Genomic DNA, 21,146 nt, shown 5'->3' on the forward strand with positions numbered 1-21,146 from the left:
CAGGAGCGCCGCCGTGCTTCCCAAGTGGCGCACTATCCAGTGCGCCACCGGGCCGGCCCCTCAATTGCTTTTTTTGAAGTGTCACATAATGCCTCTTTACTGTATACACACTGTCAACCTTTAATTTCTAAACAACGGTTTGAGAGGTAGAGAGATTAACAAGTTTACGTGGTCCAGACTTTCAAACATCCCAATCCCACCAAATGCTCCTGTTCTACACAGAAACCCCTTGCAGACATAGTATTTCACATGCACATGTATGAAAGCATCACAGGCACACATCCTGTACTTGAAGGGATGTGCCCAAAGGTCTTCTCTACCTACAATTCTGTTTCTTGTTGAAGATGGAAAGAAGGTTGCTGGATCTTCAATGAGGAAGAGCTCCTGCCGATGTCTGCTGAATTGGGCAGTGAAATATTCAGGATGAGGATATTTCACTTTCACTGGAAGCTTCACAGGCCCACGGATGGAGCTTAAGTGAGTGTTCTCAGGTTGGGGAGCTTCACTCTGCTTAATAGGCATTTTGATTCCCAACACTTCAGCATATGTAACTAATACCTCCCAAGGGGCATGAATCTTGACAAAATAAGTTCTTCCATCTTCAGAGTCCTGCATAAGCAACAGGCAAAATAACAGAAAGCTTACTGATCTGTTTGTTACTGAGCTGATTAATGAAAAGAAACAAAATTTTATAAAATCTCAAAGATGTCACAGTATTTTCAATTAATTTAAATTTTTTAGCAAAACTTTTAGAAAACCAGTTCTCAAAACAGATATATTTTATACTTACATGTCCACACTCACATATATATGTATATATATGTATACAAAATATATGTGTGTGTGACAGAAAGGAAGAGAGACAGAGATATACAGACAGAGAAAGAAAATACTTTTATAAATATATTTCAGGGTCAACGTATACTCAGCCCTAAATTCACAGCTACATATGTGGCTCTTGGCAATCAGTTAAGCTTTCAGTGACTAGCTATGAGCTCAAAACTTTGCTTAGGTTATATGAGGAATATACACAAACTATAAAATATACTCATTCTTCTTACCCAGACTTTATGTACAACCTACACAAAGAGAAAGAACTTTAGGTAATAAGGGTTCATTACATAGGAAAATAAGTTATAGATTGTGTGATATAGTGCACATTTATTAGCTCAGTAAAAATGGAGAAATAAGAACTAGAAAGCATTAAAACTAGAGAGTATTAGAAGTTTCATAAACAGGGTGGGATCTTTTATAAGTCTTTAAAAACAATTTTGAAGGGAATTCTGGAAAAACAGAATTGAAAGGGAGTTAGAAACAAGTTGGCATATTCATGAGTGTCTTCTAGAAGTTTCATAAACAGGGTGGGATCTTTTATAAGTCTTTAAAAACAATTTTGAAGGAAATTCTGGAAAAACAGAATTGAAAGGGAGTTAGAAACAAGTTGGCATATTCATGAGTGTCTTGGCTTAAATCACAGTTTATGCTGCAACATAGTAAAGTTAACTGTTTAGGGTACCAGTTCATAGGCAGCCTTCAAAATGAGACAGTTATGAAAAAAAAGACCATGTCTTCACTTTATTTGCACCATGAATAGAAACTATGTATGTCCATTTTTAAAGTGTTCCACTGATCATCTCATATTCAGGGCACTGATCTGCTTACCTGTAAGACCACAGGCTCTGCCATCCCAGTGAACATACCTGTATCCCAAAGAGCTATTATACTGCCCACAAACACAAAGTCTCTCCAGTCAAAGACCAGAAAAAGAAAAAAATAACACTTATAAGATTCTGATATAAATTAACAACTACATTTACCCTTTTGTCTTCAATTTCCAACTCAAGACCTGTTTTCCTGAGATTTTGTTCAAATTCTTTTCTTCTTTCCTATGACAAAACAAATTAATAGAATTAGGCAGAACACTTTTATTTTGCTCAGTGACAAACAGACTCAGCACACAATGGCTATGCTTCTGGGTTGTTCTCTGCCCCTCTCATGGTTGTATGTAAAAGTATTCTGTATATTACTCCTTTCTTATTGCCATGGTCTACTTTTCAACTGTACTATAGTTCATAGTAACTATAAAAATCCAATATATCTAGGAATAATCTCCAGGAAATATGCAGGACCTCTCTCTGAAGAAAAGCACAAAACTTCACTGAAAAACAAACTTAAAAAAAAAAAACAACTTTATAAACAGAAAGACATATCATAATCCTATTTGTGAAGACTCACTACAAAGATCAGTACTCTTCAAATGACATATATTTGATACAATTTTAAGTCAAAATATCATCATGGCACTTTAGTCTTCAAGGATAGAATGACTTCACTTAGAAAAACTAAAATTAAATTTAACTATAGATCATTACTGTGAATAATCATTATTTGTGTCTTTAAAACAATGCATTAATGGCCAAATATCTTTATGATTTAAGTGTGAAACATTTCAGAGTGACTGAAATTTTAAGAGGCTTCAATAGGACATTCTAGGACACTTATCTTCAAATGGGTATATGTATATCTACCTTAAGGTCTCTGAAAACTTAAAAGGAGCAAAAGGTAATTTTAGTATGTTCTTTTTCTCTACTTGGAATGTTTACAACATATGAAAACAGCCTGTGGTACTGGTGCAAGTCCTCCTTTTTTAGCAACCCTTTCGTAATTGCCCTTCTCCTGTGTTACTAAAGCAAGGCCAACTGTAAACTTCCAGGAAAGCAAAAAACAAGGGAAGACGGACATTCAAAATAGTGTTATCAATATTAAGAAATTGAATAACTTCTAATTATAGCAACACATGCTTTTGTAAATCAGATTGTTGTTGATTCTCTTAGTTCAATAAAATTGAAGCAGAGCTAATAGCCAGATGACAGACCATTGAACATTATTTAATGATAAATCACTTTGGAATTTTGGGATGTAATTAAGGAGTTCAAAAAAGATTATCACTGCTATAACAATACCCTATTCCAGTCTACTTCCTTATCTGAACAATCTTCCTTTATATTAACATACATAAAAACAAAAGAGGAATATAATTGAAACTGAACCATCTCATTCTAGAAACAATTCTTATTCATCTATAAATACAGAAAACAATTTTAAATCTCCTCTATCTCATTAGTCAATGCATTTATGATGAGTTTGCTTTTTATGTTTGATAATTCCTTGTCAAATATTGTAATATATTCATGTTTTAACAATTATGCATTTGTACAATTATAAAAATAATTCAATACTAAGGGAAAAGTTTCAGGCTTAGAGTATTATGCTTAAAGATAACAGAAATTTTTCAATCAATATACATATATTTGTTGTAGCAAAGTTATGACTGAATGAACAATAAAAGACTCTCAAGGATAAAACATTTATATTAGGAAATATTTCTATGGATAAAGTGGAATGAAAATTTTATTTTTATTTATTTATTTATTTATTTATTTTTTGATGCCAGAATTTTCTTTATTCTTTTTCTTACTAGTTTCATGGGCTGGGGGGAGTTTATTTTGTTATGGCTTGAAGTTCACTAGTCTTTTCTTCTATAATGTCTTGTCAGCTGGTTAATCTCATCCAGTCTATTTTTCTTTTTATTTTTTATTGAATCATAATTGATTATACATATTGTGGGGGTTCAACATTGAGATATATTGATCAAATCAATATTACTAGTATATATATATTGTTACAAATCATACTTATTCTTTATGCCCCTTGTCCAATCTCACCCCAATCTCCTCTCCTTCCCCCACCCCCCCCCAATTGCCCTAGATTTCTTCTCTCCTTCTACAAGAGTAATCGTCACTCTGTTGATTTTTTGCGTACATGATCTGTCCAATGCTGAGAGGTGTGCTCAGGTCCCCCAAAATTATCATAGAGCAGATGCTTCTTCTGTTACTCTGGAATGGGCTTTGTGGAGAGAGACACCCTCTTCTTTTCTTTGGTCTCTGCTGTTGACTCTCCTTGTGTCAATGCACTCCAGTAGCTGGCAGACCATCTGCATGTTGGTTGTGATATCTAGCTGCTTTCACAGCAGCTGTGGTTACTATGGTGGCTGTCGTGGGCCACCCACATGGAGGTGATGTTTTCGTCATGCTCCTTGGAGCTGGTGGTGTGCCTGGTTGTTGGAGGAGGGTCCGTTCCTCAGCTCCAAGCCTCAAGATCCCAGGTAGCCCCTGAGGCACTGGAGGTATGCCTGGTTGTGGGAGGGGACTCCATTCCCTGACACCATTCCTCAGGTCCCTGGGTGGGCTGAGGCGCTGACAGTGTGCCTATGCCGGAACTAATTTTTTGTCCTTTGCTTATTTCTAAAATGGTGGAACTTCCTGGGAGGACCAGTACTTGAGCTGTGTGGTTTAGCTAAATTGCTGCTTTGCTGCTGATTCCCTACGGAAGGTGTTTTGTGCAGCTCAAGTTTTAATGGTTGACTTTATAGGTACTTCCAGCTCTCCAGAGACCCGGTGCACCTGGGTTGTGTAGAAAGTCTGATCCGGGCCTGAGTCTGTCTAAAGCCAAATCTTCCACTTGTGACCTGGATTTTATTTCTTCTTGCCTCTCCCAGTATCCCCCGCAGGTTTAGCGATTGTCTAAAGCCAAATCTTCCACTTGTGACCTGGATTTTATTTCTTCTTGCCTCTCCCAGTATCCCCCGCAGGTTTAGCGATTGTCTAAAGCCAAATCTTCCACTTGTGACCTGGATTTTATTTCTTCTTGCCTCTCCCAGTATCCCCCGCAGGTTTAGCGATTGTCTAAAGCCAAATCTTCCACTTGTGACCTGGATTTTATTTCTTCTTGCCTCTCCCAGTATCCCCCGCAGGTTTAGCGATTGTCTAAAGCCAAATCTTCCACTTGTGACCTGGATTTTATTTCTTCTTGCCTCTCCCAGTATCCCCCGCAGGTTTAGCGATTGTCTAAAGCCAAATCTTCCACTTGTGACCTGGATTTTATTTCTTCTTGCCTCTCCCAGTATCCCCCGCAGGTTTAGCGATTGTCTAAAGCCAAATCTTCCACTTGTGACCTGGATTTTATTTCTTCTTGCCTCTCCCAGTATCCCCCGCAGGTTTAGCGATTGTCTAAAGCCAAATCTTCCACTTGTGACCTGGATTTTATTTCTTCTTGCCTCTCCCAGTATCCCCCGCAGGTTTAGCGATTGTCTAAAGCCAAATCTTCCACTTGTGACCTGGATTTTATTTCTTCTTGCCTCTCCCAGTATCCCCCGCAGGTTTAGCGATTGTCTAAAGCCAAATCTTCCACTTGTGACCTGGATTTTATTTCTTCTTGCCTCTCCCAGTATCCCCCGCAGGTTTAGCGATTGTCTAAAGCCAAATCTTCCACTTGTGACCTGGATTTTATTTCTTCTTGCCTCTCCCAGTATCCCCCGCAGGTTTAGCGATTGTCTAAAGCCAAATCTTCCACTTGTGACCTGGATTTTATTTCTTCTTGCCTCTCCCAGTATCCCCCGCAGGTTTAGCGATTTTGGTGTATGCCACTCAGAAGGTGACAAGGTGACCAGCCCCCAATAAAAGACTAGGGCACTGAGTCTCTAATGAGCTTGCCCAATAGACAACACTTCACATGTGTTTGTCATACATTGTTGCTAGAGAAATTAAGTGTATCCTGTGTGACTCCACTGGAAGAGGACTCTCGTAAGCTTGCTCCTGATTTACTCTGGACTTGCCTCATGAATCTTTTCCCTTTGCTGCTTTTGCTTTGTACTATTTCCATGTAATAAAACATAACCATGAGCATGACTATATGCTGAGTTCTGTACTTCTAATGAATCGCTAAACCTGCGGAGGATACTGGGAGAGGCAAGAAGAAATAAAATCCAGGTCACAAGTGGAAGATTTGGCTTTAGACAAAAGGATAAATAGTTCATCAATGGAAAGAGAAAGGAAGGTAGATTATTTAGGTTAAAATGCTCTTGGATGGACAGATGTGGTAGGATACTGGGAGAGGCAAGAAGAAATAAAATCCAGGTCACAAGTGGAAGATTTGGCTTTAGACAAAAGGATAAATAGTTCATCTATGGAAAGAGAAAGGAAGGTAGATTATTTAGGTTAAAATGCTCTTGGATGGACAGATGTGGTGATGAAATTTATATAATTTCTCCTCTTCAGTTTTCTCAGTGAAGAAGAAAAGTGTGGGCAACTTAGCTTGAAGATGAGGAAGAAGCACAGGAAGCATGAAGAGACAGAAGAAGTTATAAAACTGTTATCTAGAAGAGTGGGAGACAACAGAATAGGTAAGTAAAGTATGATCTCCAGACAGCATTAAGGACCCAGTTGAGGTCCACGGCACAAATACAAGGAAAAATTAGTCAGTGAGTTACATGTTTTTCTTCCCACATGGGTGCTGGCATGTAGTAGGTGAACAGTTGGGTTTAACTAAATTATTATTTTGCCCAGTAAGTACAACTGAGAGAGGGGCAAGGGATTTGATGGCTTCATGGTTATAATTGTGACCATGAAACTGAAGCTGGATAAATATAGGAAAGAGGGCTAAGAAGCACTAAAAAGGTGGTAAGACAATTGTATCTTATCTGGAACTAGCAGGATTCTGGACCTAGAAGGGTATGGGTCAGAAAGATTTGAGGGGTTGGTCAGACAGTTGGACACATAGAATGAGATCATAAATAGTTGTAGTTATTAGTAATGACAAGTTCCAGAGGAGCAAATGGCTGAGTTAGAGGCTAAGATCCTTGGAAAAGGTAGTTCAAAAGGAACAGAGAGGACAGAGTGCCAAAATAATCATTTATGTATGCATTGAGATTATCAGTGATTAAAAAAGGAGGATTGGTGGAGAGATTGACAGTGAGCCAGGACCTAGAATTGTTGAGAAATAAAAGGGAAGTTCCAGGAAGAAATAAATGACAGCAACAAGGCAGAGCAGTAATACACCTGACGAGATTTAAAGCTCATGTATTTTAGGGTCAAGGGAGGACAATCAACTAATGAACAAGATACAAAGAGGGCAAGCAGCATCAGCCTCATCTCCAGGGAAGGCTGTGTGAGGAAAAACCACCACTTGAGAGGACTGTTAGGGGAAGCAGCAAACCTCAATGAAGAGGCAAGTTTAAAGGGAACATACAGAGATGAAAATGATGATAGTCCATGAATTTCAGAGGCTTGGTGGAAGGGTTTCCAGAGAAAATGTGGAGGAAAGAGAAAGAACTGGATACGCACAGGGTCTTATGGGGATAACGTGTAGTTTTTCATTTTTATTTTGTATGACATTTGCTTTATAAGTATATATACACACATGTTTATATACATCTGGTTATACATATAGATAAATAGGTTAAATGTTTTTTCAAATATCGAATATTTATTGAGCATTCATTATGATCCAACCACCATTCTAGGCACTTGGATATACAGCAATGACCAAGATAAAGTCTTTGGCCTCATGAATTTAATTTATGGTGTTAGAGACAGTAAACAAATAAAAAAAGAATAAACAGTATAAGTAAAGAAAGTGGTGTGTTATATTGAAAATAAAGTAGGGTCAGGAATAGAGCACAATATAAAGGCTATTTAAGATAGGATGGATTAGTCATACATTTTCAAAACAAAACCTTGATACAAAGGCAAATATTATATTCAGACCCACACCTCAGACTTTGGAGGTCACATTTAAAATCTAAGCTGAAGTATATAAAAAAATAACTCAGTTACTTGGAAGAAGAAAAAGAAGTTAGTCTCTAAGATATCCAAAAACTAAAATTGACTTTACACACCCATTCTCAGACTGCCTATTTTGTATTTTCCTCACCCAATTTCAGCTTTCAGTAACATTTCAGAGACCTCTGACTTCTAAAACATAACTCAGTGCAGATATTCATGTCAAACTATAGAATGTGCTTCTCTTTATTATTCCTGTTTCTCTAAGATAAGTACTTACCGCCTTTATGTCCATGTCTTTCTTTATGTCATCAACATAGGAAAGTACAAAATCAATTTGCCTAATCCCATCTCGGAAGAAGATAGAATCTTTGCTTTGTTTATTTTTTTGAAACTGCAGGAGACATAAATAACACAATTTTAAATTATAGTTTTCTTCTCAAATGGCAAAAACATGAAAAGGATTATCTAAAATTTGGTTACCACCTATTTCTTTCTTCAGTCTTGAAATGATAGGTCAAGACAAATAACAAGAGTTTTTATCAATAGAAGATTATTCTTGTTTTATAAAGTGAAATTCCATATAGGGGTTCAAACAATAGTGACTCAGGGGTAAATTAAGCATATTCACTATATGCACACAAAACAAAATGTTTCAATTATACCAAAATAAAAAATGAATAGAGGTAAACATTGATCCCAAAATGTATATATTCACAGACAGACTTGTTATCTTCATTAAACGATATATCAGTCCACTAAATAAGTCATAGTTACATACTACTTTGGAGGTATAATTAATTACAGACCAATTAATGGAATCTCACTGTAAGAAAATAAACTTGATTAATGCTTATACAGTCGTCCCTCTAGTCCACTAAATAAGTCATAGTTACATACTACTTTGGAGGTATAATTAATTACAGGCCAATTAATGGAATCTCACTGTAAGAAAATAAACTTGATTAATGCTTATACAGTCGTCCCTCAGTATCCATGGGCGATTGGTTCCAAGACCCCCCAGCAGATACCAAAATCCACAGATGCTCAAGTCCCTAATATAAAATGGTGTAATTTTTGCATATAACCAATTCACATCCTCCTGTATACTTTAAATCATATCTAGATTACTTATAATACCTAATACAATGTATATTATGGAAATAGTTGTTATACTGCATCGTTTAGGGAATAATGACAATGAAAAAAGTCTGTAAATGTTCAGTACAGACACAATTTTTTCTGAATATTTTTGATCTGAGCTTGGTTGAGTTCATGGATGCAGAACCCATGGACACAGAGGGCCAACTGTACTATGTTTTCATAAAAGTGCCACTTTCTAACTCAACTTTTCAAGGATTAAAATAAAATCAAGGTGCAGTTAAAAATTAGAAAGCAGGAAGCTTGCTGGCTGGCCTTACTACAATTAAGCTCTCATGCAAATCTCTCTTCAACATGAATTTCCCAGGTGAGCCAAAATCAATGGTTTGTTTAAAGCTGTATGAATTATCTCCGTATAATAAAACTTACAAGTTCAACTACCACGTGTTGTATAGTGCCTTAAGTACTTCCCTTTCAAAACAGCGAAAACACCAGAGAACTTCAGAAATAAGGGATTTCATGTTTGACTGATTTGGCTTTCTTAATGGTTTATATATATTTAACTTGTAATAGTTCACATGTAATACTAAGAATTATGCAAGTGGATGATGTAGTGGATGACAATGAGACAATTTACTAATTGCTTTAGCTAATCCGCAAATGGGGAACCAGATGGTTTTGATTTTCACAACCACTATTAGTTTATGAGTTTCTTTTATGGCACTCTATGCCATTTTTCACCCAAGTCAGGTCAGACAGGTCTCTCAGAAAAGAAAATAAGACAACAATCTCATGTTTGATCTCTGGCTTATAAACAGAGTAACTATTTATATATGAGCATATAGCTTGATACGTCTCAGAAAACACTACCTCCCAATGCACAGAGAGAATGAGTGGAAAAATGAACAAATAGACAAAAAACATCTAGCAAGTCTAGAGATTAAGTATCAAAATACATTAACTCAAATGTTATGTCTGAGTTCTCCGCACCTCAGCCAAAGGACGCATAATCATCTCCCCTTTCCTAAAAGAAAAGAAAATAAACTGAGAAAACTCAAACTGCTATGATGGTATACCTTGGTTATAAACCACTAAAAAAAAAAAGGGCAAAGGAAAACAAAAGGAAGCAAAAAAATCATTGGCACTCTTGTAAAAAATCACAGCATTAGCATATCTTATGAAATTCACCAAAATTTGTAAAAGCCAACTGGAGTAGAAAAAATAAACACTAATAAGACTAAGTATAATCAAAGGACAAATTAGAGGTAAAAAAAACAATAGTCCTTTTGCTCTAAGTTTATGACAGTCTTTTTTTTAGAAAAAAAATAACTGATACATTTACAAGTGCTCTATTGTTTTTAAACAAGCTAAATTTAAGTCCACAAGAGTACTTTCTGTGACAGAAGATGTGCATAGAGAAATCAACAAAAATCACACTCAGAACATTTGACAATTAGGGAATAGACAAAGCAGCTAACAGTATAGTGATTCTAATTATTTTTCCTGAGTGCACAGACAAAAGGGGTATATTTACTTTCCTTCTCCTGAAATCCAAAGACTACCTAGAAAAACCCAAATTTCTATAGTTATATTGTGCCTTGACTGTAAACTGTAATATTATTTTTTTAAATATGAAAAAAAAATCACTGGCAGTCTTGTAAATCACCATGAGTACATTCATGTCTTAGGGCTGTTAACAAAAACTGGTTAAAGCTAACTGGGGCAGAAAAACACTGATAATTTTGTTAACATAACTGCATACTATTAAAACACATCATGCTTTTGTATTGCCCAAAACATGACATTAAGATCATATTTTGCAGTGTATGTGTCTGTTTATTTGTATTTATATTTGATTTGTTCCTAGAAATGCCTATTTAAAAATGAAGCAAACACCTGAATGGCTTCTCTTTGAATGATGTCGTTATTCTAAGGTTCATAAATCTGTATTCTTAATAGGGTTCATAGACCTCTGAAAATATGTAAACTATGAACACGTGTGCGTGTGTGTGTGTGTGTGCATTTATACATTCTTAGAAAGAGGCTCTATAGATTTTATCAGATCCAAAAAAGATTAAGAATCACCACTGAAACTTCAATTGCCTAGGGATTACGAATCTGTGACAATTCCCCCCAAATCAATAGTTTTCACTGGAAGAAAAAATGACCCATGCTATTACTACAGCCATCCAGAGCATAAGCAGCATTATTCAGCATTGGTTTTACCATAAGACGCCGTCTCAGGAACAAATTGTATCTCTTTGCAGGCTGTGAAGCAACCAATAGAGAGTTAGCAAATCCTGCCCAGGATTAAAGTAAAGATTCCAAATAACAGATATACAAACAAACAAACCCTCAGTATGACAACTCTATAAATGTGCATGTGTGTGTGATATTTAAAGCTGGAGGGTAGAGAAGTTAGCAAGAAGTTAAGAAGAAAAAAAAAACAGAAAGAAAACAATAAAAAAATAAAAGGAAAAAAAGAAGAGGCTTCAAAGTAAAATCTCCTAAATTCTTTATATAGTGACGTTAAGTAGTAAGTATTTGTGGAATTGGATTAAGAAAGAAAGGAGATAGAAAAAAAGAATAATGAAGGAAAACATGGAAATAACGAAAACACAAAGTAAAACAGATATTCTGTTAAGTTTGCCTACATATATCAGACAAAGAAAGCAAAATTACTATAATTATACTGGGATGATGTATGGTATAGAAAGTTTACCCAGGGTTCCTTTTTAAATATTTCATGACCTCTCCCAAAATACTGGAAAAAAGGAAATGTCATTCAATTATTTAAATACTAAGTTGTTGCCAATCTTCAATTACCATGGTCATTAGTTAAAATACCAAGGCAATTACCTAAAAATATCTAGGATAATCAATAATATTTTAAAGGAAACCAGACCACACACGATAATGAAAGGATTGTGCATATTTCATAGTGTAAAGAAAGGATAAATGATCTAATAAAATTATCATTAAGAGAGTTCAGTTCTTGTCATGCAAATTATACTTAAATTGTTCTCTTCCTAGACTTGGCTGAAGAGGCCTAAACAACTGATAAATATTAGAGTGAAAAATTACTGCTGTGTAAACTATTGAGGTTTCTATGTATACATAGAGGAGTTAGTATTGTTATTTAAAAACACAACAGGTACATAGAGGAGTCAGTATTGTTATTTTAAAAAGTACAACAGGTACAAGATGAATGTTAGTCATTGTTAAAAGTATATTTTATACTATATACTTCATGGCCTCACATTTTCACCTCAGCACTTTGATTTTCTTAGTATCTTTCATGAGATTCACAGTTTACTGTTCTTCTCAAATGGTTTCCCTAAATTCAGTACAGAATTGTTAAGGGAAATGAAAGAGTTCTACGCTAAGCTCTGCAGGGCTGCATTATGACTTTTATGGGCCCTGGATTAGCATTAACCCAAACATAAACCTAAACATAAAAGCTATCACTATAAAACTGAAGAAAATCTGTGAATCTCCCCTACTTAGTATTACTTAGTAATACCTACTTAGTGTAGGTAAATATTTCTTAGATAGAACACAAAAAGCATGGACCATAAAAGAAAAAAAAGACAAGAAATTGAACTTCAAAACATTTGAATTTGCTCGTCTTAAAACACTGTAAATGAAAAGACGAGTAAAGACTGGAAGAAAATGTTCACAATAAATACAGCTGACAAAGGTCTTGCATCCAGAATATATAAACAACTCTTGCAAGTCAATAAAATAATAATCAACCTCATTTTTAAAAATGCACAAAAGATTTGAACAGATAGTTCACAAAAGAAGATAATATGAATACCCAACATGCCCACAAAAATACAGGCAACATCATTATTCAACAGGGAAACAAGAACTGAAATCACAAATACCACTACCCATCTACCAGAATTACTAAAACTAAAAGCTGGCAATATCAAATGCTACAAATGGTACAACCACTTTTAAAAATACAGGAGTCCCTTGGTAACCACGGGGGATTGGTTCCAGGATCTCCTGCAGATACCAAAATCTGCTGCCCAATTCCCTGATATAATATAGCATGGTATTTGCATATAGCCTATGCACATCCGACTATACACTTTAAATCATTTCTAAATTACTTATAATACCTAATATAACATAAATACTATGTAAATAGTTGTTACTATAATGTTTAGGGAATAATGTCTGTACATGTTGACTACTGATGCATTTTTTTTTCAAATATTTTTGATCCATGGTTGGTTGAATCCATGGATGCATGAAGCCATCTAAACCTACAGATATGAACGGCCAACAGTAGTTTCGTAGTTTCACATAAAGTTACACATACATGTTCCATATGACCAGAAATTCTACTCCTTGGAAATTACTTCCCCAAAATCAAAATATACATCTATACAAACGCTTCTTACATGAATGTTCAGTACAGCTTTATGCATAATGGTCCCCAAACTGAAAATAACTCAAATATCCATTAATGGATGAATGCATAAATAAATTTTGGTATATCCATACAATGGAATACTATTCAGCAATAAAACAAATAAACAACAACAAAAAAACTACAGACATTCAACAAGAACCAATTTTATCATTACCATTTGAAGTTTTGGATGAGTCTCAGAAACATTATGCTGAGCAGAACAAACCAAAAGCTAGAGAACAAATAATATGTAACTTGCAATTTACATACTACATTAGAGAAAAAAAAGCAAATCCATGGTTGCCTAGGAGAGGGTAGGGATGAAACAGCAAAAGGGAGCTTTTTGGGGTAATGGAAATCTTCCACCTTTTGATTGTTGTAGTTTGTTAAAACTCATCAAAGTATACACTTAGTATGGGTGCATTTTATTGCATGGAATGTATAACCAAAAACGATAATTTTTTTTTTTTTTTTGTCCTTTTTGAGACCGGCCGCACTGCGCTCAGCCAGTGAGCGCACCGGTCATCCTATATAGGATCCGAACCCGCGGCGGGAACGCTGCCACGCTCCCAGCGCCGCACCCTCCTGAGTGTGCCACGGGCTCGGCCCATAACGATAATTTTTTATGAAATTTTTGACTTGAGCAAATAGAAGAATGGGTTGTATATAGCTGAGATGTGGAAGACTTCAACAAAGCAGATTTTTGTAGGGGAATATCAAGAATTACATTTTAGACATATTAATCTTGAGATGTACTTTAGATATCCAAATGCATTACTGGGAGAGCACTTGGATACTTAAGGGTGAAGTTCAGGAAAGATGTCTACACTAGAAACTTAAATTGAGAGTTGATGGCATATCAATTGTATTTAAAGCCATAAAACTGGATGAAATCACTAGGAGAATGAATTAAGATGTCTGAACCCTGGAGTAATAATATCTAAATATATACATAGCTCTATTATAAATACTGTGCTTATTCATACTGATTGATTCTGGTGAATTTATTCAAATGTCCCTTCTGATTGGTTTGTGCCTATGCCATATCAGTTGTTAAATATTTGGAATATGATCCCTGATGTTATCAAAACCCACATTCCTTCAAAACCTGTTAATGGCATATCTGTCATTATTAAAGTATGCCTCTAGTGTGCCTTTTCAATTCCCATTCTTCTCTCATTAAACTTACCAAATTATTAACAAATTATTCCTTCCAAACACACACGGTACACACTCTAAGACAGGTTATCTTAAGTACAATTGTCTCCTTCTTTCTATATTTCATTTAATAGTTTTTGTGACCCTTCTATACTGGCAAGTTAGGTAACAATTTAGATAGTCAATTAAATCCACTGTTGACTACTTAATTACAAGTAAAATATTAAATTATGTTAAATTGTCCATATGATGAAGTCCTATCATAATACTAGCAGAAACCACAGACTCCATTTTTTTTTTCCAAAAAGCAAGTATGTCCGATGATATTCTGCTGGGTATCTTTGGTTTGTACCAGCAGATCCCCTCTCCAAACCTTTCCATCTTGCTTTCTGTCCTGTGAGGGTGACCAGTATACATATCAAAGAACACCCTTCATCTCTGGCTTCCCACAGATGATTGTAGGAAGGAAACAGACTGTCTTCCTTCCTAACATTGGATTCGGGAAGGCTGTATCCCTCCACTGAAGGTTACTGAACCTCTGAAGAATGTCTTAAGTATATGACTTTCTCCTTCGGGGTTCCAATAACTTCCGTTCTATGGATGACAATAAATTCATGGTTACTAGACCGACATATACTGGTATTCTCCTGCACCCTGTTTTTGTAAAAGTTTCTTTATTAAGCCCTCCTCAAATTATCCTGCTTTAAGTATGTCTAATAGGGCCCTGAATGATGTAGATTTTTAGTGATACTTCTATAATATTAAAAAAAAAAAAAGTCCCTGGAAAAAATGGCTGACTTTAGTACTGAGGCAAGAAATGTTCAAGATGAGCTTGAAGCAACTTATAGTATCAGAGAGGAAGAAAATGCTAAAAGCAAAACAAAAATAATAGGGGTATGTCTAAGGGATTCAGGAGTCAGTGGAAAAGCTCCCAATAGATAAAGCTAGAACAATCTGAGCAATAAAATAAATAAAGTAGTATTAGACTTATAACATAAGGTATAAAATAAATATCCCTAAGTCCATACTGATTAAAAAAAAAGAAAGGAAACAAAGAAGGAAGGAAGGAGAGAGAGAAAGAAGGAAAGACAAAGAAGGAAAGAGAGAAAGAGAGGGAGGAAGGAAGCAAAGAAGAAAAGAAAAGGAAGGAAAGAAGGAAAATAAAGGAAAGAAGGAAGGCAGTCTTCCCATATAGAAGAATTCCAAATAATTTATTCATCCTTACTGAGATAGAGCATAACTACAATCCTCAATTCCTTGAAGTTGATACGACAAGCAAACAGAAAGGACATTGTTGGGAGGGAGGGAGGAGATGAAGGAGGGAGGGAGGTTTCAGTACTTGGGCCACAATAATCAACCACATTGTATATTGACAAAACAAGCAAACAGAAAGGACATTGTTGGGAGGGAGGGAGGAGAGGAAGGAGGGAGGGAGGTTTCAGTACTTGGGCCACAATAATCAACCACATTGTATATTGACAAAATAAAATAAAATTTGGAAGAAAAAAAAAAAGAGTGACACCAAAATTGTATAAGATTTAGGCTTCATTAGACCTTATTCAATATTTAGATCCCCATACCAGCCAATAGCCAAAAACAAACAAACAAACAAATAAATACATAAATAAAGAAATAGACCTGTCTCAATCTACGGTTTTCAACTTTGGAATCATACAAATGTTTTATACAATCAAAAAATAAATAAATAAAACCCCAAAAAATTTCAATTATTTTTATTTGATTGACCCCAATACTAAAGATTAGCACCCAAGTGAAAAGCAAACTATTATCTATGTTAAAATTATCAGTATGTATAACAACAATGTCAAGGGTTCAGATCCCCTAACTGGCCAGCTGCCAAAAAAATCAATAAATAGTCAGTATCAAAATTTAACTCTAGTTCCCCATCTTCCGAAACAGCATCTTTTATTTACTAAGGAACTAATAAAAATATTACATCCCTATAACACCAAGCTCAACAGTTCAGATTCCCAGGCCAAACGCAAATAATAAAAAAAAAATGTCCCTTTATAAACCATTTAATTAATATTCAAATTTTTTAAATAAATAAATTATACTTCATTATTATTCTTAGGCATGTACTTCAAGATAAGAAGAGTGATGTAATGAAGAAAGAATACTGAACTAGGCCTCAGAAACTTGAGTTCTAGTCTAGGATCTACCCATTAAACATATGAATAATTTTGGTCAAGACATTAAACCTCTTCGACCTTTCATTTTCTCATTTGCAAACCTGGGAAATATTAAAATGCAAGCAAAGTGCTAATGATTAATGTGTTATTCTCATAAATAAGTTTGATTTTTTTTCTCTAACGAAAATGTTTTTTTTTTTCTAATATAATAAATTCTCAAATACTATGTATGGGGGCATGTAAAATAACTGAACTGGGAAAGAGCATCACCACTTCAGATTATAAAAAGACACCTTATTCGTGTTTAAACAGGAAAAGATAGTACCCATCATTGCTTACCGTTGATTCTTCACTGATGAGAAAGCTGGTCTCGGTGCTGCTCAGGCTCTGCTAACAGGGGGAAAATATAAAGCTGTTAATGCCAGTGCAAATTGAGGGAAGGGGGAGCATTTAAGTTTCATTAACAAAAACTCTAGGTTCTATATGCAGAAATACTAAACCTGGAACTCATGGAATCTATGAAACACCTGGAATTGTATGCAAAACTGTGTATATATGTGTATACATGTGCATGTATGTTCATGCATGTGTGGGTGTATGTATCTGTGCATATGTGTGTCTATATGTGTGCAGAGAGAATGAGAATTTGAGAGATAGCTTTATCAAATCATAAAAACAAAATCTGTGACATTAGAAATAGTCAAGAACGAGCTGGCCCTGTGGCGCACTCAGGAGAGTGCAGTGCTTGGGTGCGCAGCAGGGCTCCCGCTGCGGGTTCGGATCCTATATAGGGATGGCCCGTGCGCTCACTGGCTGAGTGTGGTGCAGGCAACACCAAGCCAAGGGTTGCGATCCCCTTACCGGTCACAAAAAAAAAAGAAAAAAAAAAAAAAAAAAGAAAGAAATAGTCAAGAACTACTATACAACAGAGAAATAACAAGGAGCTCTGTTATTCTTTTATTTTTTTTCCCTCTTAGCTGGCCGGGTGGCTGGTACAACAATGGAACCATGGACCTTGGTGTTAGCAGCACACTCTAAGCAACTGAGCTAACTGTCCAGCCCTCTATTCTTTTAATGATACTGAATCCTGAACAGGACCAACAGCAAAAGCAGCAATAATTGTCTGTTTGGAATTATTAAAGTGAATACTTTAAAAAATGCACCATCAGAATTCTTAAAAATTTGTACTTATAACCCAAGGAAAAAGCCATACATGTACATAAATACACACAAACCACTTACAATTAAAGAAATAGTGATGCCTCCCTCAGTGTATGATAGATTTTCAAATCCTCATGGTACATGATAGCCCACACACCACAGGACATGCTCCTAAGATCGTACCCAATCACTTCTCAGCAGTCACTAGTGACAGGTACAGAAGAGAGCTATGGAAAGGCAGCAGCTAACAGAAATGACCTGAAATTCATGTCCAGACTAGAAATTCTCTTATGTTGTTCTTGGAAAATAACAACTAGCATCTCATTATGCCCAGGTGACACCGGTAAAATCAGTTTTGAAAATAGAAGCAAAAAGTGCTATGAACCTATCTTTAAAATACTCAAAAGAACATCTTAGAAATAAACCCAGTGTTACAAATGTTAAGTAGCAGAACGTTCCACAAAGAAGCAGAATGTGTCAGAAAAAAAGCAGTAACTTCTCTGTGTTCTTAAGGAGGATGAAGAGAAAATTTTGAACACATATCAATTTTCATACTACTGTATTCAGTATAAATTACACAAAAAGATGATTGTCATCTCTGGTATTAAAGTGATCCTGAGACAGGTGGGAAGAGCTGTGGGAAGACTGAGGATATATGAGTAAATAAATCCTCAAAATTCTGTTTCACTTATATGTGATTTTATAAACTTGTGGACTGAACGAATTCCACTAGCTCATCTAAATACATCGGATATTAAATAAAGCTCATAAATATCTTGATCACTCAACAGTGAAATAGCACCCTCTAAAAATAAATTGTGCAGCTACATTTCTGCTGGTAAGACAATAAACCAATCTATTATAGCTTCGCTTTATATTGATTCCTCAAAACCTATTTTTTCAATTATGCTAGAGAAAGATCAGTTGATTTGCTTATAGGAAGATTCAGGAAACATATATTAAGGTTCCAAAGCAAACAGGCTAGTCACTTTACAATCTCTCACTTTAGGAAAAGTGTTTGCTCTGATTTCCAATCAAAAGCGGTGGATATATTTTCACTTTGCAAAATGTAAAATAAAATAATGTAGCTTTCTTCCACTTTTTGCTGAGTATTTCATTGTCCCATTTCTCATTGACCTTAGTTTTAGGCAAAAAAAAAAAATGAATCCATGATGTTCTCAAGTCTACATTTCCCTCTACAGTGGCCATAGCTTTTATGTCTCAGGCTGCCTCCTTCCCTGACCCCAGCCAGTAAAGAATTAGATGAAATTGTACAAAATGAAATGAAATTAATAAATGAATGAATGACACAAACTTCCACTAGTAACAAAATGTGGCACTATTCAGAGGACCTATAAATCATCATAGAAAATTAGTAGCCATTTTCAGTATTCTGAACATAGGTAGCAATGATTTGAAGACTGAGATTCCAAAAAAATACTTCTACACAGGATTCTTAAAACAGTATTGTTAAAGAAGTAATATTGTACAGTGATTAAGAGCAAGCTCTAGAATCAGACTACCTGTGTTTAGAATCCCAGCTCCAAACCTTAGCAGATATAATAATCCGATTTATACAGTTTCACTTTATATACTTCTAACCTTTTTTCTTCAATTATTTAAAACTAATTACAAATATATGCAAAACAAATTGCATATGTAAACCTGAGCAAGTTAACCTTTCTATACCACAACTTCCATATAGTGACAATAAATAATACATGGGTTCTCAATAAATGCTGGCTTTCTAAAATTATTTTTTGCTTACTTTGTAGTGATCATAACATAAATTTACTTATCATATTATAAACTTTTACATCACATGCATTTTCAGATCTCAAAAAGATTGTAACAATGTTCCATGATGACCTACATTAATTCTAAATCAGAAGTAACACTAGAATTTAGCCCTTTAAAAGTTTAAGCAATCATAAAAGCACAGATCTTTTAAAAGTATAAAATTATTTTGGAAAAACAAACCTGGAATTTTTACATATTCTTCTGTCTTTTATATGTCCAAGCATTCATCATATTTATAAATTTGGTAATGAACTAAATACATTGATTTTAGTAATTTCTACCAATTACTAAATAAATGAATATTCTATTACCAACATCTATTTTTTAAAAAATTGACTGCAATGTAGATCTTTTGTTTTTATAGTATTTGAGTGTCAATAGCAAAATAAAAAGTAATTTGGCATTAAAGAAGGTGAAATAATACATTTTTTTTCTTACTTTTTATTTTGAAATAATTATAGCTTCACAGGAATTAGCCAAAATAGTACAGAAAGATCCCATGTACCTCCTGGCTATTGTCCCCTAATGGTTATTCCTCATATAACTATAGTAAAATATCAAAATCAGGAAACTGGAATGAGTACAATGGGAGTGTATAGTTCTATATCATTTTATCGTATTTGTACATTTGTGTAAGAACCAACCCAATCAAGATATAGAGGTATTCCATCCACAAAAATCTCCCTTATGCTACCCCTTTAAATTTATGTCCACTTTCCTTTCGATCAACATTCACATCTCCTAGGAACACTAATTTGTCCTCCATCTTTATAATATTGTCTGAAATCTCTGTCAAGAGTGTTTTTTGTTTTTTTTCTTTTCCACTCAGCATATGCCCTGGAGATCTATCCAAGTTGTCGTGTTTATCAATAGTTTGTTCCTTTTTATTGGTGGGTAGTATTCCATGGTAAGACTGTGCCAGTTTGTTTAATCATTCTCTTACTGTAGGACTTTTGGGTTGTTTCCACTTTTGGGTACTACAAATAAAGCTCCTATGAACATTTGTGTACAGGTTTTTGTGTGAATATGTTTCATTTCTGTGGGATAAATGCCCAAGAGTATGATTACCCAAGTCATATGGTAAGTATATATTTAGGTGAGAAGCTCCTCAACAGTTTTCAAAAGTGACTGTACCATTTTATCTTCCCATCAGTAACGTATGAGAGATTCGGTTTCTCTGCATCCTCCCCAGTAACTCTATTGTCACTATTTTCTATTTTAGCTGTTCTAACAGGTATACAGCAATATCTGTCTTTGGTCTTACTTTGCATTTCCCTAGTAGCTGGTGATATTGGACATTTTTTCATGTGCTTATCTGCCATCCATATATTCTCTTCAGTGAAATGTTCCATCATGTATTTTGTCAATTTTCTACTTGGGTTTTTTTTAATATTGAATTTTGTAGGTTCTTTATATACCACAGATATAAGTCCATTGTCACATATATGATGTGCAAATATTTCTCCCACCCTGTATAGCTGATTCACTTAGTAAATATGTCCTCTGTGCCATGTTATATCACTTCAGTTGTTAGCTGCTTTATGATAGTGGTTTTCAAACTTTAGTGGCAACAGGAATCACCTGAGGTTTTTTTTTTTATTTTTAAATCATGACTTCCTCAGCCTTATCCCTAAAGACACTGATTAATAGGCTGAGTTTGGGCACAAGAGTCTGCATTTTAAAGAAATTTTTCAAATAATTATTCAGGTGGTCTGCAAACTACACTGT

The 21,146-nt window shown here is 35.1% G+C and overlaps 1 protein-coding gene across 1 annotated transcript; it reads right to left on the reverse strand.

Moving 5' to 3' along the window:
* Positions 1–168: 168 nt before the first annotated feature.
* LOC103600883 (anoctamin-5-like) lies at positions 169–20,184 on the reverse strand (the record flags this gene model as incomplete). Its single annotated transcript, XM_008585215.1, has 5 exons — positions 20,113–20,184; positions 16,797–16,847; positions 7,900–8,013; positions 1,818–1,886; positions 169–609 (listed from the first exon to the last, which is right to left on the reverse strand). Coding segments are annotated over exons 1-5 (747 nt in total), but the record flags the coding sequence as incomplete, so codon positions are not given.
* Positions 20,185–21,146: the final 962 nt, after the last annotated feature.

Source organism: Galeopterus variegatus, unplaced genomic scaffold, assembly GCF_000696425.1.
Source record: "Galeopterus variegatus unplaced genomic scaffold, G_variegatus-3.0.2 Scaffold3498, whole genome shotgun sequence".
Classification (NCBI taxonomy): Eukaryota; Metazoa; Chordata; class Mammalia; order Dermoptera; family Cynocephalidae; genus Galeopterus; species Galeopterus variegatus.